General features: G+C 40.6%; 4 protein-coding genes across 9 annotated transcripts in view; 2 read left to right on the forward strand and 2 right to left on the reverse strand.

The window, feature by feature from the left end:
* The window catches only part of LOC136237178 (5-formyltetrahydrofolate cyclo-ligase-like), a 17,782-nt gene extending 14,450 nt beyond the window's left edge, over window positions 1–3,332 (reverse strand). Inside the window, exons 1-8 of one of the 6 annotated variants that reach the window (XM_066027499.1) lie at window positions 3,131–3,296; window positions 2,998–3,087; window positions 2,932–2,951; window positions 2,769–2,887; window positions 2,142–2,209; window positions 2,064–2,090; window positions 1,954–2,014; window positions 872–1,507 (exon numbers count right to left, since the gene is read on the reverse strand). In XM_066027499.1, the coding sequence (XP_065883571.1) occupies window positions 1,476–1,507; window positions 1,954–2,014; window positions 2,064–2,090; window positions 2,142–2,209; window positions 2,769–2,887; window positions 2,932–2,951; window positions 2,998–3,087; window positions 3,131–3,241 (528 nt within the window). In that variant the 5' untranslated portion in view covers window positions 3,242–3,296 and the 3' untranslated portion in view covers window positions 872–1,475. Of the gene's footprint in view, window positions 1–871; window positions 1,508–1,702; window positions 1,904–1,953; window positions 2,015–2,063; window positions 2,091–2,141; window positions 2,210–2,768; window positions 2,888–2,931; window positions 2,952–2,997; window positions 3,088–3,130 lie in introns of those variants that run through there. The other 5 variants (XM_066027500.1, XM_066027498.1, XM_066027497.1 and 2 more) reach the window with 5 other exon arrangements.
* Window positions 3,270–20,721, forward strand: LOC136237168 (general transcription and DNA repair factor IIH helicase subunit XPD-like). The gene is made up of 29 exons (XM_066027482.1): window positions 3,270–3,315; window positions 3,363–3,462; window positions 4,925–5,002; window positions 6,257–6,319; window positions 6,368–6,481; window positions 6,535–6,645; window positions 6,691–6,753; window positions 6,803–6,865; window positions 6,915–7,038; window positions 7,091–7,187; window positions 7,235–7,290; window positions 7,337–7,414; window positions 12,189–12,262; window positions 12,580–12,674; window positions 12,723–12,841; window positions 13,034–13,103; window positions 15,100–15,169; window positions 15,698–15,799; window positions 15,845–15,908; window positions 16,272–16,363; window positions 17,721–17,843; window positions 18,122–18,194; window positions 19,594–19,664; window positions 19,718–19,801; window positions 19,986–20,045; window positions 20,133–20,180; window positions 20,240–20,290; window positions 20,456–20,500; window positions 20,615–20,721. Exons 1-29 carry the CDS (start codon window positions 3,311–3,313, stop codon window positions 20,696–20,698), a joined length of 2,277 nt encoding a protein of 758 aa, XP_065883554.1. The 5' UTR covers window positions 3,270–3,310; the 3' UTR covers window positions 20,699–20,721.
* A 204-nt stretch (window positions 20,722–20,925) lies between these two features.
* LOC136237172 (uncharacterized) lies at window positions 20,926–23,382 on the forward strand. The gene is made up of 5 exons (XM_066027486.1): window positions 20,926–21,065; window positions 21,116–21,318; window positions 21,372–21,467; window positions 21,592–21,688; window positions 22,220–23,382. The coding sequence occupies exons 2-5, from the start codon at window positions 21,166–21,168 to the stop codon at window positions 23,239–23,241; spliced, it is 1,368 nt and encodes a 455-aa protein (XP_065883558.1). The 5' UTR covers window positions 20,926–21,065; window positions 21,116–21,165; the 3' UTR covers window positions 23,242–23,382.
* On the reverse strand, window positions 23,192–27,914 carry LOC136237171 (uncharacterized). Its single transcript, XM_066027485.1, has 2 exons — window positions 26,436–27,914; window positions 23,192–23,443 (listed from the first exon to the last, which is right to left on the reverse strand). Exons 1-2 carry the CDS (start codon window positions 27,849–27,851, stop codon window positions 23,390–23,392), a joined length of 1,470 nt encoding a protein of 489 aa, XP_065883557.1. The 5' UTR covers window positions 27,852–27,914; the 3' UTR covers window positions 23,192–23,389.
* Window positions 27,915–27,972: the final 58 nt, after the last annotated feature.

The raw sequence follows: 27,972 nt of genomic DNA on the forward strand, positions 1-27,972 counted from the left end.
CTCTATCCTGCCTTTTCTCTTCGTAACTTCACAAACTCCTATATATCACTCGATTCGCCATTGATCAAGGGTTCTGATGAGCCATACCATATCTTCGTAAATTAAAGTATGCAGAACGTATTTAATAGACGGTGTCATTTTCGTGTATATTTTACGTTTCGGATTTTTATAATGTATGGTAAAAGTTGACAAATGTTTTGATATGACCCCAGTGTTCAATCCTTAAATGTTGTAAACTATATAAGGTAATGTACTTGACCATTATACCATCCTTTAAGTAGAGTGATATGAGCAAGATTAGTGGAACAGTTGAAATGCAAGGTGAACACAATCCCATCATGTCAGATTACATAGTACAAAGCCTCATGGGTAGCAGCCACGTGTGATACCTGTTATGTGTATGATGTAGATGTTCTGGATAGTGTAAGTGTGTAACAATGAAACATATAAATGGTCTAGCTATATATTTAAAGCAAGTTGTGTGTGAAGCACACTAGCATTCCAACCTAGAGGGTCTGGGGCTGGAAACTTTTTGAAAATTAGACCCTCTGAAATTGAATCTGAGAGTGATTTCAATGGTATAACTATTAATATACTCTATTAGGGTGACTGCTCTATTAGGGTGACTGCTCTATTAGAGTATCTCGTTTTGAATTGCTTCCTCTGGCTAGCATACCACCTAGTAATCACTACACCCTCTGAAATTGCTAATTTTAACAGTTTATTAGCTACTATTGCTCATATTTATTTGACTGCCCTATTATGGTGACTGTTTTATTAGAGTGACTGTTCTATTAGAGTATCTTGACTGTTTATTATATTATAGTGTACAATTATTGATGTCCGGTCCTGGGACCCACGTCCTGGCTATGCCTCTGAACATGAATGGCTGCTGTAAACTTATGCCTGCTTTAAACATAGGTTCAATCCCTGCCTAGGTCATAACTTGATCTACTTACTGAATCTTTTAATACACCCCTGCTCATGTTGCCAGATGATGGGCGCATAATATCATTACAATTGTCGATACTTGCTTTGGATTTCAAGTTACTATAAACTAAAAGTTGAGCTTTGCCTAATGTCAATGAAAAAAATTATACCAATAACGGGATTGGACCCACAAACTCATGTGTGACAGATAGGCCATCTACGACTTAAACAGTTTGTCTTGTAGTAGTTATCTCTTGACCTTTAACATGATGTAAACTGTGGCCATATCCCTGTAATATCTAGTTAAGTAAAACAAAGTAAAAGATGACAGAATGGTTTTTTATCGACAAGGTTTTGTCATTTCTAAAGAAGGTCATTTGTACATTGTACATCTGACATTCTGACTGAATGGTGTCAATACTAAGCTTGTAAACAAGAATTACCCTGGATATACTACAGAACAGTTATGTTGTACTTATAGTTCTTGTACAATATTAAACAGAAGTGATTTGATTGGTCACATATAGTGTCTATAGAGGATGAAGTCACTGGCCTTTTGGTGGGAGTAAATTGGTTCCTAGCAAATAATTTTTTCAGTTACAGTCTTGTTGCAACACATCTCTGTATTAGGGCTGAAACAGATATCCGTATTATCCGGATATCTGGATAATAATTTACTATCTGGATAGTGATTTGATGCCATCAGGATAATTTCTAAAAATTTGAAGCAATTTTATGTTAATGTTTCCTTGATCCAGTTAAACATTATTACAAACTTACTTAATCTTCATTTAAGTGTTATGTTTTATTCTATTAAAGTACTAGTAAAACAAACATGTTCACAACAAATATACAATGCTTTTATAGCAAGTGATGATGTCACTATCCGTAGGATATCTGGAAAGATTTTGTTCAGGATATCCGGATAGTAAAAACTACTATCCGTTTCAGCCCTACTCTGTATTGCACAAAACTATTAGAGCTATTGTAGACATTACTTCCTAATAAGGGTCAGAGTCGTACCTATGGTGATGGCGGTGTGTCCACTAGCTCGACATTTAGACAAATAGTTGTCGTAGTAACCCTGTTTGATGATCACATGACAGTCTGGTAACCATGGTAACAGTGTTCACCTTTCCCCTGCCAATCCTCTTACCATCCTATAAGTAAGGATCACATGATCTAGCAGTGATCACATGATCACACTTTACCATAGTAAACCCCAGTCCAGGGGTAACCACAAGGTCTAGATCATGCGACTCCTCTCGGTCATCATCACCTGTAATAGATCACATGAATCTTAAGTGCAATAAGCAGTTTTAGTTATAGTCTTAGCTAGTTTTGTCGACAATTTTAGTTTATGAATATGAAAATCTTTTTGGTTTTAGTTTTAATTCTTACTCGTTGATATTTTTAGCTATAATTTTAGATCCAACACAAGTTTATAATGTTTCAAGAGCTGGTGATCAGAACATTGTTGGTATGCAGTGGCATATCTAGGGGTGGGCCTGTGCCCTACCAAAGAATTTTGGTGCCACACCAGTATGTGAGATCAAGATACTCTAATAGAGCAGTCACACTATTCAGAGAAGCAGTGTAGCAAACTATGCAGTTATAATAAGGGTTTGACATAATATTATAGTTGGTGGAGGGCTGCCATTGTCAGCAGACAGTTACCTCTTTTTTGCTCTTGGCACTACCAAACCAGAGATACGCCACTGTTAGTATTGGAGCATCAAACCTGTTACTAGGGCCTCAGGTGAAGATAAACGTAACCCACAAGGTAAAAGTGAGGCCTTAATGGATCATTGTAAATTTGGCATATCTTATATCCTCACCAACTGGTTGCTTCACGCCCCACTTTGTCATTGGTAATGAGTTATAGTCATCCAGTGATGTGACTCGTAACATCTTCATTGTGACGTTATTAGGGTCGTACCATGGAACATATAGCAACCTTACAATACACACATGGTAACAGTTGCTAGGTAGACATTTTACCTGTTCGTCTTCAGAACATCCTAATATGGAAGTGTGACGTCATTACATAATTATATTGTGACTCACGTGTATTATTGGGGTAGTGTCCACTTCATCATTCATACTAATAAATACAGATACGCGCTTACTAGACTGGTAAGCGCTGGTCGCAATCAACTAGGCGTACAAATAAAATGGAGTATAATATTGCACCTCTTACCTTCTGACATAACGATATACTTTGCTGGTGACGATCTACCTCATTTAAGCCCATGATGGCTCGTTTAAGGCTCTTCCTCAACTCACTCTTAGCAACTTTTAGCGCCGCCATCAATACCACAATCAAAAGATGCACATAATTCAGAATTCATTAAATACGAAATACTGTAACTGCAGCAAGATGAAGTAGGTCCAATACAACACATCACGTGGTGTATTATATCCCCCTATAGGTTAGATATTGACGGACTTACCGTATATTTCCCGTACGAGTTCATCTACCCCGAGCAGTTCGCCTATATGAATGAACTGAAGAGAACACTGGATGCTAATGTGTGTGTGTGTATGTGTATATCACCAGTACCGTGTGATACATTACATCATGCAAACAACACACTATACTACACACCAGATCTACTACACACACTATACTACACACCAGATCTGCCACACACACTACTACACACCAGATCTGCTACACACACTATACTATGCACCAGATCTGCTACACACACTATACTACTACACACTATACTACACATCAGATCTGCTACACACACACTATACTACACCAAGGGGGTGACATACAGGAACTCACTGTAGGTAGATCTGCGACCATGGTCTAAGTCAAAGGTCAAGGCCACCAAATTTGTGCCAAGTCAACGGTCAAGGGTAAAAATTTCTGGCCAACAATCGAAAAGTACTGAAATATCATCGCTAGGTCACCAGTCAAAGATTGAAAAAGACTCTTAGTCACAGGTCAAAGTGAAATTTCGGCCGGTCAAGACTTAGATCGCAGTCGCAGATCTCCCTACAGCACGTACCTACGTGACACCCCCTTGAACACACACACACGCTATACTACACACACACTATACTACAGTCACACACTATACTACACACACTATACTACACACACACTACACACATACTATACTACACACATACTATACTACACACATACTATACTACACACATACTATACTACACACACACACACTATACTACACACACACACACACACACACACACACACGCACACACACACACACACACACACTATACTACAGGCAAACTATATATACTACAGACAAATACTGTATTGCATGCAACACACACCATTTGTCCCACATGGAGGAAGACTAACATGTGACATACAACCAGAATTTGAGGGGCCTACATTTTAGATCCTGAAGTTGGGGTTTTTTCCCCTCATTTCACTTTGGTGAGGTTATAATTTATGTAGGCTTTGGTGGTCTATCTTTCTGTACTTGGTTTATCCTATTTGCAGTGGCGGCGGAAGGTAGGGGCTGGGCTGGAGCTCCTCCAACTTTCAGATGAGAGGGGCAGAGCTCCTCCAATAATTACCTTGTATGATGTCACGAGTGTATCTCATGATTAAATATCGTCATGGTTTCCAAACTGGCAGCTATATCATATAGTGGAAGGATTCATTGTACGTATGTCGTACCTGAAAGGTACTTTTACAAATGTGCCACCAGATTCAATCTAGTAACGCCTATTTTTATAGGGGGCATGCCCCCAGATCTCTCTAAAAGGAGAATGCTTTGCATGCTGAGTGTGTGCCTCGTGCCTCATTTCGTACACTGTTGTAATCACTACAACCTTGACAACATGAACAAGCCTCCAGATTCCATACAAGTGTCAGCTCAAATAATTTTGTGTCCCCAACTTTTTCGCCTTCCTTCACCTGTGGTGTTGTTGCACATGATTCCAGTAATGCTTGTAGGAGTAAACACATGTGTTATTGTTACCCTTGTCCACACCCCCTCAGGGTCATTGTGTGCTGGAGATGCCCTCGGGTACTGGCAAGACTATATCACTTTTGTCTCTAATTATTGCCTACCATCTGGTGAGTTCTATAGATAAGGAAATTTCAGAAGAGAATGTTATCATGATGTTATGATGATGTCATGATGTTATCATGATGTTATGATACAGTTTTGACCTACAAAACTTGGCGTGTTACAGAAAGGTTATGGTTAAAAACCACACCTAATAAGGTAATCAGTCTATAGCAAGTATGTCTTGCTGAGAAATTAGTCATAATATTGCTGCTAATAGCCGCCATCTTAGAAATGTCATTTGCAATTGAAAAGTATCTTTAAAGTTTTATGTCAAATCTACAAGTAAATTACAGAAGGATGAATACTGATTTTTTAATATCGCCAAAACCTGATTTGTTTTTCCTACCTGACCACAGTCACAAGGCTAGAGGCTAAGCTGTACAGTATACGACCATTCCATGCCACAATAACAAACTCACCTGTGGCTTCTGAGGGTGTGTTGATAATGATGAATGTGAATATACATTCATTTGCCATATTTGGGAGAACAGAGTACATGACAAGTGAATGGAAACTCATAGAAGTTAATAGAAACCATACCAAAGCATTAATTTTGTGTATTGACACTTTATACCACAAAACTTGAACAGCTCATACTTACAGTAAATAGCTCACACTACAGTAGATAGCTCACACTACAGTAGATAGTTGCACTAATGGCAACAGAGTATGACACTACGTGCTTCAATGATCTCTGGGTTCACACCCCTTAATGATGTATAGCTGATTGGAGCATGGTCCCAGTTAGTTGGTATAGCAACTGGTTTAGTTGGTATAGCAACTGGTTTAGTTGTAGAAAAAACAAGACATTGCAGCAATGCCCAGCGATGTTGAAATCAGCAGCAAGATATAATAAAGTACTCGCCCTAATACAACAACCATGTTCAAGGAGACTGGACATGTTTTAAGCGCCACTAAAACAAATTACACAAAATTCATTTTATTGAGGAGAGTAATACACCACCAATCTCAGTATCAGTGAAGCATCATTGTTCACAAGTTGGGTAAAATTGCATAGGCATTGAATGGATCATAACATGTCGATGTAGCTAGCGATTTTGTCTCCAAGCTATGTTGTAATACCATCGTTCTTGTTTCACTAGTTTTTATTACTTGAATCATAACCAAGCTACATTCTCCACGTCTCTTGTGAAATTGTTGTACATGTGTTGTACATGTGTTGATACTGTTCAATAATGTTTGACAAAGCATCAACTAACATGTGCACAAGCTACTTGTTGTCATGACAACACTGACAGGCCAACAAGCACAGTGTACAGAAGTTGATCTACTGCACTCGTACTGTACCTGAGGTGCAGAAGGTGAGATGCTAGTTTCCATGGTAATAGTTGTATCATATGATGCCATAGACAATAGAAGAAATGAAGGTGTTGTTAAACTACATCGCCATGGAAACTGGTAAGATGCCAAAGTTCCTGGGGATATCTGTCAGCTCTCGGAAAAATTTGTGCATCCATCCTGAGGTGTGGCTTACATTGTGTGCTGTTGGTGTTCATACTTTAAGCCACCCTACTAGGTTAGTAAGAATCACAAAAAGGTTGATGAGAATTGTATGTCATTAACTGCGTCATTTGTACGAGCCAAACACGAGATGGACACCAGTGTACCAATATGTGACTATTTTGAGGTGGTTGCTAGGATATGGTGGCCATATTGTTATTATTCACTGTAGAAGTTCAGCACTGCCCAACTGAAGATGACACAAGTGTTGTTGCCTCAGGGAATATATAACCTGGTAGGTATGGTGACTGTTCTATTAGAGTATATTAGCATTTGTTGTTAAGGATGACCTGAAGCAATATGGCTCAACTAAGGGATGGTGTCCTTATTTCCTGGCCAGATATGCTGTTAGTATGACATCATGTGATTCACGTGATGTCACAGCCACACCCACAGCTCACTCATGCTAATGCCATTGTCTACAGCTATCATTACTTGCTGGACCCAAAAATTGCTGAGATTGTTTCCAAGGAATTGCCGAGGGCATCTGTAGTTGTATTTGATGAAGCACATAATATTGGTGTGGCTTCATTATCATGTGATCCCTTCACATGTCCTACCATGCCCCACAGATAATGTTTGTATTGAAGTGATGAGTCTGCACATTACTCGGTCTACCCTGGAGCGTTGTCATAACAACCTGAACACCTTATCTGAAATCATTGAAGAGTTGGTTATTTCTGTAATATATGTCATGTTACTATGGCAACACACAGGTCTAAACAAAATAGAGCTGAACAACTACAGTCAGAGTATCGTAACCTTGTTGAGGGTATGGTTGTCATGGTGATGTGGTGGGTGTAGTTTAATGTGTACAGGTCTACGACAAGAGAGTGTTGCTAGGGAAACTGATAGTCACCTTGCCAACCCCATCATACCAGATGATATTCTGAAAGGTAGGTAATTTGTTACTGTGGTTACCATAGTGAGTTTGAAACTATTATCAAACCTACAACTGAATTTCTCCATCATAAATGCTTTTCATTGAAGTACCATGTCATTGATATTTCCACTGTGACTTGCTTTATATCATTACTCTAAATATCAACGGCATAGAAGCAAGAACTCAATAGGTGTGTCTAGGGAGCTGTGTCACTGCTCTATTAGAGTATCCCATAGTGGAGGTTTATGTGACTGGCTGATGTTCGCACATTCTTTTATTGCTTCAATGGTGAAGGGATGCTAAGGCTCATTCTCAGTTGAATTTTTAAGACTAGTACAGTGCACATGGTACGTGTACATTTTTATACAATATCACGTGCACCAGAGATGAGTGGTACTGCATTTTTGAAGTATTGAGAAGAACACCTGGTAACTGACACCCCCACCTGTGTTATTACTTGAAGAGTTTTACTACTTGTAAATACCTCAATAGTAAACTATCATTATAGGAGCAGTTGAATACTTCTACACTCATACAGTGTGTGATTGTCTGCTTGAGGGCTTGGCTTCATGTATGGCCACCACTAAACCATGAAATATGTAATTGATACATTAAAATCAGTATTTCAGTATTTTAGAATTCACTGAAATACATAATTAATGTTTGAGTCCTGCTCATGGTGGTCCTGTCATAACACTGTTATTTATAGTAACAAAGAAATGGACTGCCACACATTGGTTAGTTTTGGAACATTAGACATTTTAGACAGTAAGGAACTCAATTTGTACAACAACTGTATAGCTAACAGCTTACAAGCACTTAATCGTAGCTCATGGCTACAAAGACCCAGTGTGTTAAAACCATAGTTCATGGTGATTTCTCCATTTAAAAAATAAGGAGGCTGTTCCAAAGAAGAGATGGAGTTCTCCCCAGCAGAATAGAGCGGTAAGACTGTTAATTCATTTGCTGCCATCTTTAAAGTCAATTTTAAACAAACCTTTTACTTTTTAGGGAAGACCCTGTGTTTGCATAACTGAATAGTACAAATCAAACAGCTATTTATATTAGAGGTTAGTTTCTACTCTAAGAACATACACTTATTGACAAAATGCTCTAATAGAACAGTCATCTTGACATGTTCGAATCTTTTGGTTAACAAGGCTCAGATAGCTCAATCTCTACTGTATAAATCAATCCTGTTTTACCAGTTCATCCTGTTTTACCAGTTCATCCTGTTTTACCAGTTCATCTTGTTTTACCAGTTCATCCTGTTTTACCAGTTCATCTTGTTTTACCAGTTCATTTTTGCAGTGTGATACTGCTATCTTATTATCACCATCATCATAATTGATTAGTTTGTGAAGTGTAATCACATGATCTGTAATGACATCATTAATTTGATATGTAACTTGGGGCCACCCAATACTGTCCTGATTACCAAGGTGTCCTGATTTTCCAGGTCAGTTTATGTACTAAGGGATACTTTGGGACCTTATCTAAGTGTCTGGATTATGTAGGTGTCCTCAAGTGTCCACCAGTTCCACTATACCCTACCCCCTGTTCAGTGTAGAAGGTTAATGACTTCCTTAGTTGGGAGTTTGCAGTAAACTGAATATGGTAATAGCAAAGTGTCAGTGACGTGTAACCATGTGGAGGCAGGAAGACCATGTGACCTGTAACCATGTGAAGGCAGGAAGACCATGTGACCTGTAACCATGTGGAGGCGGGAAGACCAAGTGTTCTGCAATGGGATCATAAAAGTTTGGGCTTTTTCTGGCCAAAATTATCACCTTAAAACCAACATCATTGACAACTTGACAGTATTGGCTACAAGCCCAAAAATACCTGTAGAGTGACCCCCAACTCTTCCAACAAGTTTTTGTGACTAACTGAATTATCTACTGACTGACTGACTGACTGACTGACTGACTGACTGACTGACTGACTGACTGACTGACTGACTGACTGACTGACTGACTGACTGACTGACTGACTGACTGACTGACTGACTGACTGACTGACTGACTGACTGACTGACTGACTGACTGACTGACTGACTGACTGACTGACTGACTGACTGACTGACTGACTGACTGACTGACTGACTGACTGGACTGACTGACTGACTGGACTGACTGACTGACTGGACTGACTGACTGACTGACTGGACTGACTGACTGACTGACTGACTGACTGGACTGACTGACTGACTGACTGACTGATGCCTCTAGCTAAGTATAGCTCAACTATAGTTAAGACTGTGACCTTGATTTCGACATCACTTCAGCCAGAGACGTGTCTTTTCACCAACCACAGCAGCTACGGTGCATATATCAAGAAGTTACCTTTGTCCTCCTTTTCTTTCTCCATCACCTTGTAGGTGGTAACTCATGCATGGTAGCTTCAGTGGAGTTGGCTATCACAAGAATCGTCCGTAGTTTCTGTAGTGACTAAAGTTATTGTAGGGCACTATTATTAATGTGATCTAACAAGTGACACATTTTACCTGAAAACAAAGCGGAAGGATCATTAATTTCTCAGTAAATTGATATTTACTCACAATTTCAATAGTTACCAATAGTTACTGGATTGATTTGCAGAGGCACACCTCATAATGTTGTATGGTGGGTGGAGCAAAGCTGAAAATGAAGCAAAATGGCCACAATGCTTTCCAGTAATTGATAGTCGATTGATTGTTGGGGCGTGCGTTAAGTCACTCAATTGATAGCTATGTCTGACGGCATTGTTGGTTCACCACTCATTACAAAAAGTAAACAAACAAGAAATTAGAAAGTTTGTAGTATTATAGAAACAAAAATCAATGAAACAAGGGACACCTTCAGCTATACTAGTGGACATTTAATTCCTACTTCAATCATATAAAGATTTCAAAATATCAATAATCTAGCAAATACACTGTTTTGTGTGCTGCAGTATTGTACTGATAGCCGGTCGATATGTGTGCGTACATGTGTGTGGCAACATAACCAAGTGGTACCAGGGTCATGCCAAGTTGCTGCTGTCTTTGTTTCCTTGAGCAAGAAACTTTACTCACATTGCTCCAGTCTACCCAGCTGTTAATGGGGACCTGGTGTCAACTGGGGCCAACTATTCGTGTCTCATACAATTGGTAAAGGTCCAGATGGGACTTCGGATGCCCACCTTTACCTATGGGACATGGTACAACTTCCTGTGGGTTACTAGTCCTGCCCCAGGAGATTTGCTGCACTGACTCATAGCTCCTGAGTAGCACACAGGTGTCCCCATGGTAGGCAGAGGCTTTTCTTTTCTTTGTGTGTGTGTGTATGTGTGTGTGTATGCATGTGGGTATGTGCCTCAGAGACTATTAGGATCTGATAATCTATTATTGTATGATTTTAATTGATGACGTGGAAGATATGTTAGAGAATTTGACAAATGGCCATCCCCTTCAAATACAACATGTGATACATCATACAGCACCTGCTTGTATTCCTTTACTGATCAGTCTTCATTGTCATCATTCCCAGACTGGACTAGTTCACACTAAAATAATTAGGGAATTATAGTGCAGTGATAACACTACCATATTAGGAATGTGCTGATCAACCAGTTATTATGTTGGCCATAAGTGATGTCATGTAAATTTCATCAATTAAGATAATTGTGATAAATAATTTATCTTGCTGTTTAGCTTTAGTTGACAGTAAGTGATGTACTTCATTGAGTGGAACAATGATTATTGCCAAATAAACGCATGCACGCACACGCACACCTGTACACCACTCAGGAATTCAAAATCTGTGCAGGCAAATCCTCCAGGGGCAGGACTAGTAATCCATGGTCATGAACTCAAATTTTCACAGCAACCTCAACACCGCTAAACATGATTTGGGAATTTGGTTCCCCAGTTGACACCAGGCCACCATTATACAGCTGTGTAGACTGGAGCAATGTGAGTAAAGTTTATTGCTCAAGGAAACAAACAGCAACTGAACGTAACTGAGCAATTACCAGGCCAGTGCTCTAAATGCTGTTCTGCCTCACACACACCTTCCTTCTTTCTGTTTGTTGCCAGTAAAACAGTCATGCAACCCCAAGTTAGGGGAAAGCTTAGAACGCACTACACACACACACACACACTACACGCACACCACTCAAAGCTGCCACACATGTTTAGACCTGTTCTATTAGCCATTACATTTCAGAGGAGTTGTTAGCTGTTAGTGAAGTGTGTAATTTTGTTAGGGGTGTGAGAGGGAGGTGTAGGTATGTGACTGCCTTATATGGTAGTGCATGTCATGAAGTGTGACCCCTAGCCTGTCCCCAGTGAAGCCATACAGCAGTGATGCCTACTGACCTGATAGTATGGCTGCTGTGATCTGAGCTATTTCATTAGGTGTGTTGCTATGGCTCCTTATGGTAACCATAATGAGTATATGGTGACTATATGTAGTTCATTGTTGGCACAAATTTTGATCTATTGTTCTCTGGGCCTACTTTACCAGTGCTAAAACTCCCATACCATGTCCATATTATTAGCACAGGTGACTTAGCTCTCATACCACAAGAAATGTTGTGGGAACTCTGTAGGCACTAGATGACAAGCTGTTTGGGGTCAATTAGTCATCAACTGGTCTGTTATCAGTTTGACTCCCAGGTGTACTCTTCTCTAACATGGTAACTCTGTACAATACAATAACTACTGCCACACTACTCTTGTTGGGCTAGTCAGTTTTCTGTCCACTAATAGTCATATATGTTGCTGGGCAGTAAATGAGTTAATGATTTTTGTAATGATATTACAGAGGCCATACCTGGCAGCATTAGAAGAGCTGAGTTCTTCATCTCGTTTATGAAGAGGTTTAATGAATACTTAAAGGTGAGAACCATCTTCCTGGCCAGAGTACCACTATTTTAGCATGGAGCATCTAAATATGGACACTTTTGGACCAACCAATAATGTCCTGATTATCAAGGTGTCCTGATTTTCCAGGTCAGTTTATGTAGTGAGGGGGACCTTAACTAAGTGTCTGGATTATGTAGTTGTCCTCAAGTGTCCACATTAACTGATTCCAGTGTTAACACTTACAATCTCTAGTAAATAAGCCTCCCCATGCTAATATAGTGGTCTGTCCATGTGAGCCTAGAGCTCATCTACTGCTGTGTTTATTTGCCATTGTCATGGTGATGGGTTAGATGAGGCTTCGTGTTCAGAGAGTGGTGTCAGAGAGCCCCTCCTCCTTCCTGCAACATTGTGTCCAATCAGTGTGCATTGACAGGAAGCCATTGAGGTGTGTGATCAAGTGATACTTGTGATATCATCATTACTATGACAACAGGTTCTGTTACGAGAGACTGGAGTCATTACTACGAACACTAGAACTAACTTCAGTCCGAGACTTTACAGCTCTATCTGTTGTGGCCAGCTTTGCTAGTATGGTTAGTACGTACACTAAAGGTGAGCTCTAAATGATGCACACCTCTAATTATCTGTGCTATATGTGTGTGCATTTGTAAATGATAACTGCTCCTTTATTTGTTATGTTGAGGTAATCCTAGTTGCTATTTATGAATCTATTGCCTCCCATAACACCACTGTATATAGCAATGTTGTGTTACTTAATATGGTAATCATGTTGTCATTGCCTAGGTTTCAGTTTGATTATTGAGCCTTATGATGATCGTACTCCTACTATCATTGATCCCATACTCTACTTCAGGTAAATATCTCCATTCCAATCTCCCTTCCAGTGCCAATGTGCATACCCAACATGAAGGGCCGTGAGTGAGCTACTGCCCAGTACTGGAACCTGTTAATGTGGACACTTGAGGACACCTACATAATCCAGACAGGTCCCAAAGTATCCCTTAATACATAAACTGGAAAATTGGAACACCTTGATAATCAGGACATTATTGGAGGTGTCCATATTACACTGGCTCTATTTGGATACCTCTGGATCAGTAACACCTTGGGACCAGTGTAATATGGGCACCTCGGGACCAGTGTAATATGGGCACCTCGGGACCAGTGTAATATGGACACCTTGGGACCAGTGTAATATGAACACCTCAGGACCAGTGTAATATGGACACCTTGGGACCAGTGTAATATGGACACCTTGGGACCAGTGTAATATGGACACCTCAGGACCAGTGTAATATGGGCACCTCGGGACCAGTGTAATATGGACACCTTGGGACCAGTGTAATATGAACACCTCAGGACCAGTGTAATATGGACACCTTGGGACCAGTGTAATATGGACACCTCAGGACCAGTGTAATATGGGCACCTCGGGACCAGTGTAATATGGACACCTTGGGACCAGTGTAATATGAACACCTCAGGACCAGTGTGATATGGACACCTTGGGACCAGTGTAATATGAACACCTCAGGACCAGTGTAATATGGACACCTTGGGACCAGTGTAATATGGACACCTCAAGTACACTGGTCCCGAGGTGTCCATATTACACTGGTCCCCAGGTGTCCATATTACACTGGTCCCCAAGTGTCTATATTGCACTGGTCCCAAGGTGTCCATATTACACTCGTCCCAAGGTGTCCATATTACACTGGTCCCTAGGTGTCCATATTACACTGGTCCCTAGGTGCCCATATTACACTCGTCCCAAGGTGTCCATATTACACTCGTCCCAAGGTGTCCATATTACACTGGTCCCGAGGTGTCCATATTACACTGGTCCCTAGGTGCCCATATTACACTCGTCCCAAGGTGTCCATATTACACTCGTCCCAAGGTGTCCATATTACACTCGTCCCAAGGTGTCCATATTACACTCGTCCCAAGGTGTCCATATTACACTCATCCCAAGGTGTCCATATTACACTCGTCCCAAGGTGTCCATATTACACTGGTCCCAAGGTGTCCATATTACACTGGTCCCCAGGTGTCCATATTACACTCGTCCCAAGGTGTCCATATTACACTGGTTAGGATGTAATAATATTTCACTGGTTACCAACAGAACTCACTAGTGGTGAAACCATATTTAGTGACATCATTGATTATCATATCAGCACTATAGTAACGACCCCTCAGGAAACCCTTAATTACTTCCTGTGATATCACACTTCCTGTACAAGTGTGAGAACACACCCTTTTTGTTATCCCTCCATCTTGTTTGGCTCACTGTCTTAGGTGATAGCACTATACCTGGTTGTGTTGTTCTGGTAAGGTTTACAGTATGTGTATCATTGTACAATAGTGTAACCCCAACCATGGGTTACATTTATGGCAGAAGGGGAAAACCCAATGCTAGGATTAGTTCTGCTAGCTAACGGTCTATATATAGTCTTGCCTGTTTTTCCCCCTTATACCATTTGGTCTATTTTCGACTAAATGACAAAGGAAAAAAATCAAGCTTGCCTGGACCAGACTACTAATGGATGGTAGTTACTCTGACAATTCCCTCTCCTTTGATCCATTTCTTCTAAACAGCTGGTGTATAAGGGCCGGCTTCATGTCCTGTAGCCTGTCATAAATACAGTGAAATATAGACTACAAAATGTTCCTGGCCACATTAACCCATCCCCACCCACCACATGTTCCCTGCCACATTACTAGATATCATGAAAACCTTTTCCTGTAAATATATCCCAACTACCCACAATTGCCATTTTATATATTGGATGGGATGTTGTCTAGCAGAGATGCAATTGTTAGGGTAATTCCCTTGTGTTCTACAGTTGTATGGATGCATCGATAGCCATTGGTCCAGTGTTCAAGAGATTCCAAAGTGTGGTCATCACCTCAGGGGTAATGTGGTGTGCACTACTTAGAACTGTACTACCTCGTGTGGTTGAGGACAGTCTTTCCTGTGTAGAACATGTGATGATTAAGCTGTTTACAGAGGCTACACACATATCCCATTAAGTACAATAAAACATCAAAAACATGTTGTTTTGTACCACATGTATGCATTCACAACTGCTGATTTTTTGCACTGTTTCAAACTGTGATTTCAGCTCCATTTATCACAATAGTACCAGTAGTTGGTGTGTATACCTTTCAGTAGTAACTTCCTATAGATCCCTTGTTTAACGTGTCAGTGGTTGTATGGCTTCTACCCCCAACAGTGCTTGAATGTGCTTTTGTAATAACTTCAGTTATGTTTGGCAGCTTAGTGGCCTTATCACTATTCCCAGAATTTCTTGTACTACAAATTTTCTTGTTACTATATTAGTTAACAGCACTGAGTTGTAACAAACAGTGTTTAGCCAATCATAAACTATTAATGCTTGTTATTGCCGATCATAATGTAATATTCAATTCCACCAATCACAGACGCTGTCTCCTCTTGACATGTACCCTAAACTGCTAGATTTCAACCCAGTCACCATGGCAACCTTCAGTATGACACTAGCTAGACCTTGTGTGTGTCCGCTGGTAAGTTCCGACTGCTCAAAAGTGTTAGAATACAGTGATCCACAGGTGGTCAGCCGAGGCAGTGACCAAGTGTCCATTTCTTCAAAATTTGAGGCCAGAGAAGATGCAGGTGAAGCCATAGTATTGTTGCAAGCTAGCTGGTATGTGTAACATGGACATGGATGGCACTGCTAATAATCTGGCAGAACCATTTGAAATAGTTGACACATATAACGACATAATTTAAGGACATCATGTGTCATATGATGACATCTCTGCTTGTCAACAAAACTCACCAGGGATACCACACTTCTCACACAAAGAAACTGATTGAGTTGCAAGAGTAAAGCCATCCTAATGTCCACCTGTACACCTTCCCTCAATTCCCAGTACTTTCATTGTTTATGACCTGTTTGTTTATTCCATACAGTAAACTGTTTTGATGTTTAGTAAACACAAGTGAGACAATATCGATTGTTTTTCTGTTGTGCAGCTGTGATCCGTAACTATGGTAACCTGTTACTGGAGGTGTCAGCTTCAGTACCTGATGGCGTTGTCTGTTTCTTCCCCAGTTATGATTATATGGTGAGTGTTAAAGTAAATACCAATAATATAATATTAGCTAATCTAGTAAATGTGCTAGTAAAACTCTGTCAATTGTTCAATATGCTACATCACTGATGTAGTGTGTACAAGTTTCAATTTCAAATCAACACGGTCGTTATCCTACATAATATAGTCTTGCAGGATCTCCAGCAAGTCCCTCACTGATTCATCCAGTGAAACAACATATTGTGTGGGTAGGGCTCTAGACTGGTGTATCTGTACACTCTATTGTCTCATCTGTGACATTATAACTAGCATAGTGTGTGACACACAGGAAGGGACCACTGAATGACTTCCTGTAAGACCAATTAATGACTACTTCCTGTAGAGTTATTGTGTTAGGCTCATAGTCAGTCATTGAGTTAGTTTATTTGTTGTCATATCACTGAACATTGGATTAACCATACATGCAATACTGTATGTAACCGGGAGGGAAGGTGTCTGTTACAGTAACAGACACTGTACATTACACACTTGGTGGGTGTATGTTGCATATCTCTCTATGGCTGTTGCTATAAAAGATGTCAGTTTTACCTCTTTCAGAGGTAAAACTCATAATGTAGTTATTATATAGAGCCAGTCCTTATATGGAGCCAGTCCTTATATAGATCCGGTCCATTTGGAACCAAAATCTTGTATGTTAGTGTGAAGTGCAGTCTCTAGTTGGTTGGGGAATAGTATTTACCATGTTGTGACATCTTAGCTGTGAACAATTTGTACCCAAAGGAAATGCTGGTTGTTAGTTGCCAAATTGTAACCTGACACCTCACCAATAAGGACACCTTGATAATCAGGACACTAGTCCATGGTCCCAATATAGATGCTGAGGTTATGCTGTAGTAATGGATCATGTGATCCGGAGCCAACACAGCCAGTAGGATGAGATTGTTTGTTTTGATGATATTTCACAGGAAATGGCCAAGTGATAAAATATGAATAACAAGTAATTAAGTTAGTTGATGTGATAATGTCCACACCAACCAACACCACAAAATGATGTCATTGTCCCACTCAGTGTTGTAACATGAAAGCTTGTTAGTTTTGGATCACATTTTCAATTTTAACTTGAACAAATTCTAAAGCTGAGCCACACGCAAGTACTTTATAATGGGTTGGCTCCTGATGTTAGCTAGCTACATATATGTATAATAATTATTATAATGTACACATCTTTGTATCTTAGTGCTTTTGGGTAGTGGAGCCTGTGGGAACACCTTAACCTTAGTAAAACTGGAGTGTTAATATTAAATATTCGTAAATATTGGACAAAGGAAAAATACAGGCTGGCCATTATTTGGGTAGGGGTGTCTTACAACAAGTATTGTTTCACACTCAGGAAGGAGTCGTATCATCATGGGTTGATCAAGGTATCATGAGTAAGGTACAGTCCAACAAGCTGGTGTTCATCGAGACACAAGACTTCATTGAAACATCTTTAGCACTACAAAATTATCATAAGGTGATCATTGCTATTGGTAACTAAAACGTGTACAATATTATAACACACAACAACACCTATGTTCTGTGTGATCAGTACACTATGACCCTCAAAGGATTTTGCCCTTTTTCTTAATGTCATTGAGGGAAACATGAGTTAGTTGCATGTTATCTGCAAACATCAAATTACAACACAATTGATATGCATTTCACTACAATTTATAATGCTTCAGTTGAGATAATATCCCACCAGTGTATGGCAGCTTGTGGGAGTGGTTGCTATGGGTCATGTTGTCATAGGCATGCTGTAATGGGAGAGGAGCTGTGTTGTTATCAGTGGCCAGAGGAAAAGTATCTGAGGGAGTTGATTTTAGTAAGTTTGTCTATGTAATTGTGTAGTGTGTTTGTGTGTGTGCGTGCGTGCGTGCGTGCGTGCGTGCGTGCGTGCGTGCATGCATGCTACCAACCTCCTCGTGGTGGGCCTGGTAACATGCCACTCTGGTGGTGTGGCTAATGATAGCCCCCCTGGCTCTGACTATGTGGTGGACACCAGGCAGGGTCAGAGTGCCCTTGAGTTGGTCTTGCAAGCCAACAACAGGGTTAACACCATGATAACAACAGGGTTAACACCATCCATGCCCATTCATTCATCAAATTGCAGGTTTCCCAGCATCCTTTGGCTAGGTGGGTGGGTGGAGTGGGGGACCAGATCAAAGAATTCGGGACAGGTAGTCTATCCTGTATGTGTAGCGTGTGTGTTGTGTGTGTACGTGTGTACGTGTGCAGTGTGGGCCAAAACCTTCACCTGTGGGACATGGTACAGGTTACTAGTCCAGATTTTCCTGCGCTGACTCACAACATCAGTGCTGGTTCGCTGGTTAGGGATGATAGTGCTACCTAGCATGGTAGCCAAAGGCTTTGCTTTTGTGCATGTGTCATGATAGTAAAAAATACAAGGTGTATGATTACAATAATCACCTAGTAACCATCAACACAATCACATACCATAATTTCTTGACACTTATTACTGACCATAACATCTTCTGGCTAATAGTGTCCCTACAAGTGAGGCTGTTACTATGGTAGCATCAACTATCACCATTCACAACACCCAGACAAGTCAGGTGATAATGAACTGATCATGATACTAATATTATTCCAGCCCTACAGTATTAAATAATGTACTACATATACTGCCAGTGGCTGATAACATGTGTTATAATATGATTATCCTAACTGGCGAGATTAGTGGCTACTAGGAGATCATGTGAGAGTACAGGGTGGACCAAGTTAATGTTAATCACTTTACTAAACATGATTAGGTGATCTGTCTGTGGTGAAGTGTGTTGGTAAACTGTCCAACTGATGAAATAGAATCTGTACAAGTTTCCCAAACACATCACACACACGCATACACACACACGCATACACACACACATGCACGCGCACACACACACACACACACACACACACACACACACACACACACACACACACACACACACACACACACACACACTTCAATCTTTGTCCCCTGACCCTCCCAGGCAGGAGGAGGATGGACATGCAATAGGAAAGATCTGAGTCATTGACAATGGAGGCTTCCCCTCACATGTATGTACACACACTACACTAGTACTACACTACACTAGTACTACACTACAGTAGTACTACAGTACACTACACCACGCACACACACACACGCTACACTACACTACACAGCATAGTTCATATGGTTAACACATCATTACTAATACACCGTTCCCTCGCAGACAACCATTATGGTAGAGCAGTAGTCATGTTTGGTATCCCCTATGTGTACACTCAGAGTAGGATCCTTAAGGTGAGAAGCATCATGTGATCTGTACTCAAGCTCATGTGAGCCAATCACCACAGGCACGGCTGGAATATCTTCATGATCAGTTTCAAGTCAAGGAGAATGATTTTCTGACTTTTGATGCCATGAGGAATGCAGCCCAGGTATGGAGGGGTATGCCTCCTGTGGAGTAGGAAACAGTGTGGCTTCTCTCCACTGTTTGTGTATACATTGTGTGTTTGTAGCCTCAGGGATAATCAATTACAGCCAATCACCTGGCAGGAGGCATTCTTAAGGGGTCTTACAATGTAGAGGAAATTTGGTTAATTGTTTGTGTGTCCACTACAGTGTGTTGGTCGAGCCATTAGGAACAAGTCAGATTATGGTATCATGATGTTTGCTGATAAGGTAGTGTTACAATTACTGTCATGTTTGTAACCTAATAGAGATGGATCACTGTTCATATTGTATAGAATACTTGTCATTCCGTTACAGCGATATGGTAGGCTTGACAAGAGGAGTAAATTACCCAAATGGATTCAGGTACTAGTCATGTGATGACTTACAACTGTTGTTACACCTTATATGGTATGGTATGTTAGGAACATTTAAAGGATTCAGTATTGAACTTGTCTACAGAAGAGGCAGTCCAGGTTTGTTACAATGGCTATCATTTGACTGGGTATATTGGCATGATCAATTATTGGTTGGTGTTAGTGTTCAAATATTTAAACTGTCGTTCCCTTGATGAGCCATAGAGCCCACACTATTATATTGTATGGCTTCAGTGTATTGATTTATTGTGTCATCCATATTAGCTGTGTAAAGTGTTCCTGAGAAAGATGGCTCAGCCTTTCTCCCAAGTAAGTGCAATAAGAACTCATACAAGAGAATACATGCTCAATGTAGGAGTAGTGTAGTGTGATATTCTCCCACATTGTTGTAACCATAGTTACTACATCTTCTCTCTCCAACAGAAAGATCAGCTGGGCTTGTCATTACTGACTTATGAACAAGTTGTAGCTCGTAATAATAGGATACAATCAGAATTATTAACATAATATGAATTATAAATTGTTCTTGATTAGTGTCATAATACAGTGGCTTATTATCCTTATTGGGGATGCATGTGCTGCGTATTGTGTATGTGTGAATTCTGGAGTCAAATACCAACCATAATTCTATGAAGTATGCTTTGTGGTTGCCTGGTTATAATGTTGTCCAACTTCTGTCTACAGGATGAACCTATAAGCTGCTGGTTCACAAGCCAGTTATATAATATAAACTATAGGTTACTTTCTGTTTCATACAGAGAAATGGCTGCTTTTTCATGTGACTGGATTTCCCGCCAAGACGGTATGTTGTATACTTGTGTGATGAATCTAGTTGTTACACAACTACATCTGCGGGCGATGACGTAATTGTCTGGTAGGTGACGTAAATCGATAGCTAATGACTAACTAATCATTTCGTGATAGGTAGAGATCGTAGTGGTAGTTTAGCGAGTGAGCGTTAATCGTTGCTCATCATGGTCGATCGTACTCACAGCATCAAAATCGGTAGCCTCTGGAAGCGGTCCAGTTCAAATGGTGGCAAATCTTTCTTCACTAAGAGAAACTACAGACCCCGCGTGTTCATCCTCACTCATCAAACACTGTGTTTTTATTCCGGGAACGTTAATGTGAGTTACTAAACAATATTATAACTAAAGCTTGTTATATTGGTTGCTTATAGAATGTAGGGGCGTCTAAAGGAAGAATTGATATCCCTGCGATAAGAGCAGTCGAGTTCGTTGACGATAACGCATTCGGTCTACCTCACACATTTCAGGTGAGTACAGTAGTTGAGATCTTAGCTATATCTAATGAAGCTTCATGTGTACACACATCATGGTATAATATGCCAACAGTTTGTAATAGTTTCACATCTCATCGAAGCCATCTCACCATTACAGGTAACACACACGAGCAAGAAACACGGTTTCCAGACTGTATACATCACTGCTACTGACAAGACGGAGTGTGCAGAGTGGGTGACTAAGCTGAGAAAAGGTGTGTAGCTCAATATAATACAATTCATAGCAAGTTATAAACACAATTACCATTTGGGTCACTTTGTTGTTATTATAATCTGACCATCATAATGACATTATTGACGGAATGTAGTCATATCAGTTAGCTGTAATTTGCTAACAAGCCATCGTACTGTTAGCCTGTAGGTCACCATATGTCAATAACAGCAGCTAATAGTGTAGGGTGACCCAGCAGCAGCTAATAGTGTAGGGTGACTTAGTAAACAACAGCCAGCTAGTGTAAACTAAACCAGCTGTGTAGTGAACCTTGTTATTGTACCTACCACAATGTAGAGTAATGATATAGTAAAATGATACTGGCTAGTTGTCATGTCAGTAACTAATACACTAGCTACATTACATTGCAGTTCCCTATACACATTGCTTGTGTATAGTAAGGAAGTTGTGATCAATTGAAAGTGTTAATGTCTGCAATACAATAGAGGCTTCACTGTACACATATACACACACAATGAAGTGTTGTATTGTGTCATCCTGTGTCATCCTGTAGAATGTCAGATCAATGTGGACATGTTGATGCACTATCATTCTGGAGCTTTTGTTAAGACTAGTTGGACTTGTTGTGTTAGTAGGGACAAAACTGCTCTGGGATGTCAGCCAACTTACTTCTTGCTCACTAAGAGTTCATCACGTTATGCTGACTTGAGAAGAAAGGACACCCTCACACGCAAGCCATCACTGAAACAAACTCCGATGCATTGTTCCACTGAGAATCTTCACAATATTGAAGATCGGCCAATGTCAAGTTGTGGAGTAAGGCCACTCCAGCAACAGAAGCCACTCCCCCTTATGCCTAGCAACAGTGATTTAGATATGGTACACAGTGTCACAATACAAAACGGAGGGATACTCAGCCGAGAGGAATTGTTAGCTGGAAGAATTAGTCCTCAAATTGGAGAAAGAAGTCCATTAGTTGGGGGTAGAGCGGTGCCTCAGAGGAACAGTTTTGCTCCATCGTGTTCTAGTAATGGAACCCCTTCATTGTATGATGAACAAAATGATGGAGCCCTACCCACTGTGGCTGCAGAATATAATCCAGCCACTCCCCTTAAGAGTTCTGCATCAAGTTCCAGCTCAGTTAGCTCCACCCCCATGGTTCACAAGACCTCATTGGCCAGTATTGGAGAGCCAACAGCAGATGAAGATCTGCCCCCACCCATCCCACCTCGTAGTGCTGTCAGAATGAAGCGATCACCATCCCCAGCTCCCTCCCATTCACTACAGAAACCCCCAGTACCCCCTCGTAAGGAAAGCAATAGAACAACACCAAATAAGGCACCACATCAACCACCTCCTTCAATCAGACCACCTCTGATACCAACTGTTTCTTTACCATCCATCAACCAACCTGAAGTAACTGGCTCACATGATCAGTCAGTAAGGGAAAGTCCCCGCAAAGTATTACAACCTTCTCAATCATCACCAATTGCATTACGTAAGAGAAAACCAATCACCAAACCAATGATAACACCACGACTAGCTCATAACAATCCTAACATGATACAATTATGAAGAGCTGTACACCATTTTGTGTTGTTTATGTATCAAAACACTGTAACAAAACATGTCATATAATATGTGTTCTTTACACTACTTTTCAATGTGAAATACACCACAAGGTTTTTAATAATAATCTATTGTAACACTTGTCAACACTAGTTCATGTCTTGATGGGCTCCCATTGGGGTAGTGTGTGTAGTTCCTCCAATCTCTCCTGTGGGAAACAGTGATAATGTCCATCTGTCTATGTGTATATGTATTGGCATGTGAACAAGAACTGATGAGGTGGTAATCCCTCGATGGAAAGTTGTGGTTCACCACCCCAGTGATCCCTGTTCTCTTTAAATTTGCATTTTTCTTAAAAATCTGACATGATTTTTCTAGATTCAGTAGCATAACAAGAACAAGAATGATGTCATCATTAGATTTACCTACCCTCGAGGAAAGAAGAAACAAGTCTAAGATAACTACAATGTATAAGATAATTAATGGCAATCTAAGTATACCCACAAATGAACTAATACCTAATCATTGTCCATCAAGGGAAGGATATTATAAACAGCTTGACACTATGATTGACTCTTATAAATTTTTTTTCCTTTTCCCCTTTTGCAATCAGACTCTGGAACACACTCCCCCCTTTGTAATTCACTCCCCTACCTTAGATGAGCTTTGTACCAACCTGAACATTCATTATGATCACACCTGTGCACAACAATCTTTAATTTCTGCAAACTTTAAAGTGCCTAACAGAGAAGTTCACAAGATAATCCACTTTCAGCCACCTGCCTATTAAGTCCTTGGCCTGCAAGTTCCACTATATGGCTAGAGGAGGTACGACACACGTTAAGCACTTCAAAATGAATTCATGTTAATTTTGCTTCTAAACTGATGCTTTAAGGAATTATGGAGACCTTGAATACAATTTCCAGTGCTATTCTCTTCTGTTGTTGCCATTTGTCCTCCATTTTGTGTGGTAAGCTCTTCATCACGTGATGACATCTCCAATCACTATGGATACTAATATCAAAGGTGTTCAGTGGGGTACACCACATCATTAAATTATGCACCTAGTTTTCAACATTGTTTTCAACATTGCTTTTTAAAATTGCTTTGTACAAATGCTATGAGCTCACATGACCTCCTCTGCCATATAGCTAGAAATTTTTAAAAGTGATGACAGCTCCGTGTTTGTAAATAAAAAATATGAAAATTGCTTTCTACACACGTTTTGTGGAAAGTTTTTCCCCTTGAAAACTTCCTGCCATACAGTACGTGTATCAATATTAGCAGTACTGAAGGAGATGTGGTTTTATTTGCAGGGATTACTCACTTTCTACAGGTCACAAAGAAATTTTTACTGACATTTTGAAAGCCTGCAGTACCACCTGACAGCCACAGAATTGCATACACATTACATTTCACAAGAAGTAAGCTAATGAGAACATTCCTGAAGGCATTTTAACAATCTCATCCAAAGGAAATAGTTAATGATGAACTATAAAACAATTGATGATCAACAAGGCTAATATGGGCACTAACTAGCTAAACATTCCAATGAGCTCACAAGCAATGATCCTTGGAGGACCCCATACAAAGATGAAAGCAATAAGACTAAGGGGGATGCCATGTTAGGTCCTGATTATCAATGTGTGAGGTAGGAGCCTAAATGTGTGTACACTGACCATGGACAAGTGTCCTGATTATCAAAGTGTCCTTATTAGTGAGGTGCCTGATTTCAGGGGTCTAAATGTGTGTACACTAATACAAATGGGACCATGGACAAGTGTCCTGATTATCAAGGTGTCCTTATTAGTGTCAAGGTTGTATAGTTAGACACCTCAAGTAGTTAGACGGTGGTCCCCCAACTAAACAGATTTCAATAGACAATATCAATTCCTGAAAGGCAGGATACTAGCAAGGCTCAACTAGGCAGCAAAATATACTCTTATAGAACAGTCAATACATCACATTTCACTGCAACACTCTTTCTGTGTAATGTAGCGACTGAACAATGGACCACTTGAGTGTATTAGTGGACCATTTGTGTGTATTAGTGAGGATGGAAGGTATACTACAAGCTGTATAGACTGCCACTGACTTGTGAGCCCATTGTGGCTTAACTGGAATAGGGGACTTGTGGTTTAACTGGAATAGGGGACTTGTGGGGCTTAACTGGAATAGGGGACTTGTGGGGCTTAACTGGAATAGGGGACTTGTGGCTTAACTGGAATAGGGGACTTGTGGTTTAACTGGAATAGGGGACTTGTGGCTTAACTGGAAAAGGGGACTTGTGGCTTAACTGGAATAGGGGACTTGTGGTTTAACTGGAATAGGGGACTTGTGGCTTAACTGGAATAGGGGACTTGTGGTTTAACTGGAATAGGGGACTTGTGGAATAGGGGACCTGTGGTTTAACTGGAATCGGGGACTTGTCAACAGGTAAAACACTCAACAACATGTGAAAATCAAACTGACGTCTAGTAAAGCGTTCTGCTGCTTTAGGAGGAAGAGCTACACTTGACAAACTTACAGTTTCACCTCAACACACACATGCTACATACCAAGGGGGGTAGGCTACTGTTACCAGTGGCTGGTGTTGGCTCATGTGCTCACTTGTCAACTCTCACACACTCACTGATAAATTTAATATTAAAATACTATTGCAGAGATGCCAACCTCTGAACAATTTTAGGAGTGAGACCTCAAACACTACCAGCAATGTGGACCAGATTCAAGTGCAGCTCCAGCATTTTTGGTAGTAAAGACCAAAAAAAAAAAAAAAAGGTTGCAACATGCTCAAAGTAAGCACAGGTCTGTCCAATTTTAAGCACAGGGCTAATCATGAAGCAGATCAGGCCTAGTGAGAACTAAGCTGAAAGAGTGAGAAATAGAGGGTCAGGCGTGAGAGCGTAACATTACTAGCCAAAGACTGAGACTCACGCCTAATGCATGAGAGTTGGCATGTCTGCTATTGTACTGCAGTTGAAATTGGTATATTGTTACCAGTCTGACCAGTGCTACACTATATAAGGAATAGATCACTTTCCATGTTGTATGTTATGAGAGATATATGTTATTGTGCTAAAGCAGAAAAGTAAAGATAATTTGTATTTATTATGTTCTATTGTATGGCATAGAGTGATTCCAGGTGTAGATGTGCAAGTGTATCTCTTTCAAAATACTCTAATAGAACAATCACTTACTTTGTTGTCCACACTTATGCCACTATCAACCTGGTCTCCTCTGGACTCCATGCTATCCTCACAGGCATATATATCTAGCCACAGCTTCTCAATAGGTTTAGCGGGAATACCAAGTGAGTAGATCGGCTTGTAGTAATACTTCAATGCCATCTTCAGTTGGCTAACGTTCATGGTAACTTCAGGGAATTTGTAGCCTATTGCTGCCACCACTGATATCATGGCAGTAACAATAAAGTTCCTCTCAGTGATATGGGTGCGATCATGTTCAAGGTGCAGACAAGCAATGGAATATAGCATGGCACATACCATGCCATCTTGCAGGGGTAATGGTATATTAGTCTTCGTGCACAAAGTCTCTATTGAATCTTGTACTATTGCAGAACTTAACCAGAGCATGGCAATGCGGTGTAGAGGTGGCTTGGGTGATTGTTTATCATATAAACTAAATAACAGTCCAAACCTGTTGCTATCGGTTACATCAGCAGAACTTCCATCTGAACTATCAAGGATTTCATGAGTGCCAATTTCAACGACAGCAACCGTGTCCATTTCGGGCTGCATCACTGCTGACCTGAGGCCATCCTCTGCTGAGTAACGCATCATTAACGAAGAGTAAGAACGACACAACTCAGCGATCTCTTTCATGCTCTCCTCTACTGCAAACTGACCCTTACTAGAATGCTTCTCCAAATAATGCAGCAAGAAGAAACTGAAAATGGAGTTACCCAAAACAGTTAAAGCTAATGATACCTCTTTAGCAGCACATGCACACATTACATACACTCCTGGGGTTACTCTCATGACGTTCTCTGCTGATGCCATTTTCCCTCCTATCCCACCAGCATAGCAACAGTCGAGTATAATGAGGACATGACGAGCCCTACAGTCTGCCACTTGTATTAACTCTAACAAATCATTGGCTGTAAATCCTGTACTGGCATGGCCTGAAAAATCTGCTGGCGCCAACACCCACTCACTGCTACTGCTGCCCTTAATTAACACGCCATGGCCTGAAAAGTGGAAGATGAATATACCTCCTTCTTCAACCTTCCTTGCATAGTTCACTAATAACGTTGATAAGGCACCTTTCTTGCATAAGAAAGACGTGTCGCTGGAAGTATAGATGTTTACACGATCCCTATGCAAGCCCATGTCTCTAATAAATGCTTCCCCCAGTGACACAGCATCTTTGGCAGCGATGTAGCCAAGACTTCTTCCATTAAACCTCTCATCCAATTGTTTATCTATACCCACGCAAACAGCATAGCTTTTGTCAGGATCAAATTTAAGCACGGAGTTAACAGTAGCGATCACACTGTACTGCTCCGTGTAATGCTTCTCTGGTGATGGCGAGTGGTGAGGGTCTGGCGACGCCTCCGGTACGTCTCCCCATAACTCGCTCCAGCTCTGCCCCATCTACTCTATTAGCTCATCCGGCATCATTCAGTATTCTTCCGTAATCTCTCTTTGTGCATAGCATGGATTTTCAAAAATAACAATAATAAAGGAACTCGAAAAAATAATATTATGGGACCGG

The sequence above is a fragment of the Dysidea avara genome, chromosome 10, assembly GCF_963678975.1.
Source record: "Dysidea avara chromosome 10, odDysAvar1.4, whole genome shotgun sequence".
Lineage (NCBI taxonomy): Eukaryota > Metazoa > Porifera > Demospongiae > Dictyoceratida > Dysideidae > Dysidea > Dysidea avara.

Coding starts and splice junctions, on each gene's coding strand:
- LOC136237171 (XM_066027485.1), bottom strand. CDS start 27,851: ATGGGGCAGAGCTGGAGCGAGTTATGGGGAGACGTACCGGAGGCGTCG. Junction 23,444..26,435: donor GCATAAGTGTGGACAACAAA/GTAAGTGATTGT, acceptor TGTTTCCCACAG/GAGAGATTGGAGGAACTACA.
- LOC136237172 (XM_066027486.1), top strand. CDS start 21,166: ATGGTCGATCGTACTCACAGCATCAAAATCGGTAGCCTCTGGAAGCGG. Junction 21,319..21,371: donor TTTATTCCGGGAACGTTAAT/GTGAGTTACTAA, acceptor GGTTGCTTATAG/AATGTAGGGGCGTCTAAAGG. Junction 21,468..21,591: donor GTCTACCTCACACATTTCAG/GTGAGTACAGTA, acceptor TCACCATTACAG/GTAACACACACGAGCAAGAA.
- LOC136237168 (XM_066027482.1), top strand. Junction 15,909..16,271: donor TGAGGCCAGAGAAGATGCAG/GTGAAGCCATAG, acceptor TCTGTTGTGCAG/CTGTGATCCGTAACTATGGT. Junction 17,844..18,121: donor CACTACAAAATTATCATAAG/GTGATCATTGCT, acceptor ATGTTGTCATAG/GCATGCTGTAATGGGAGAGG.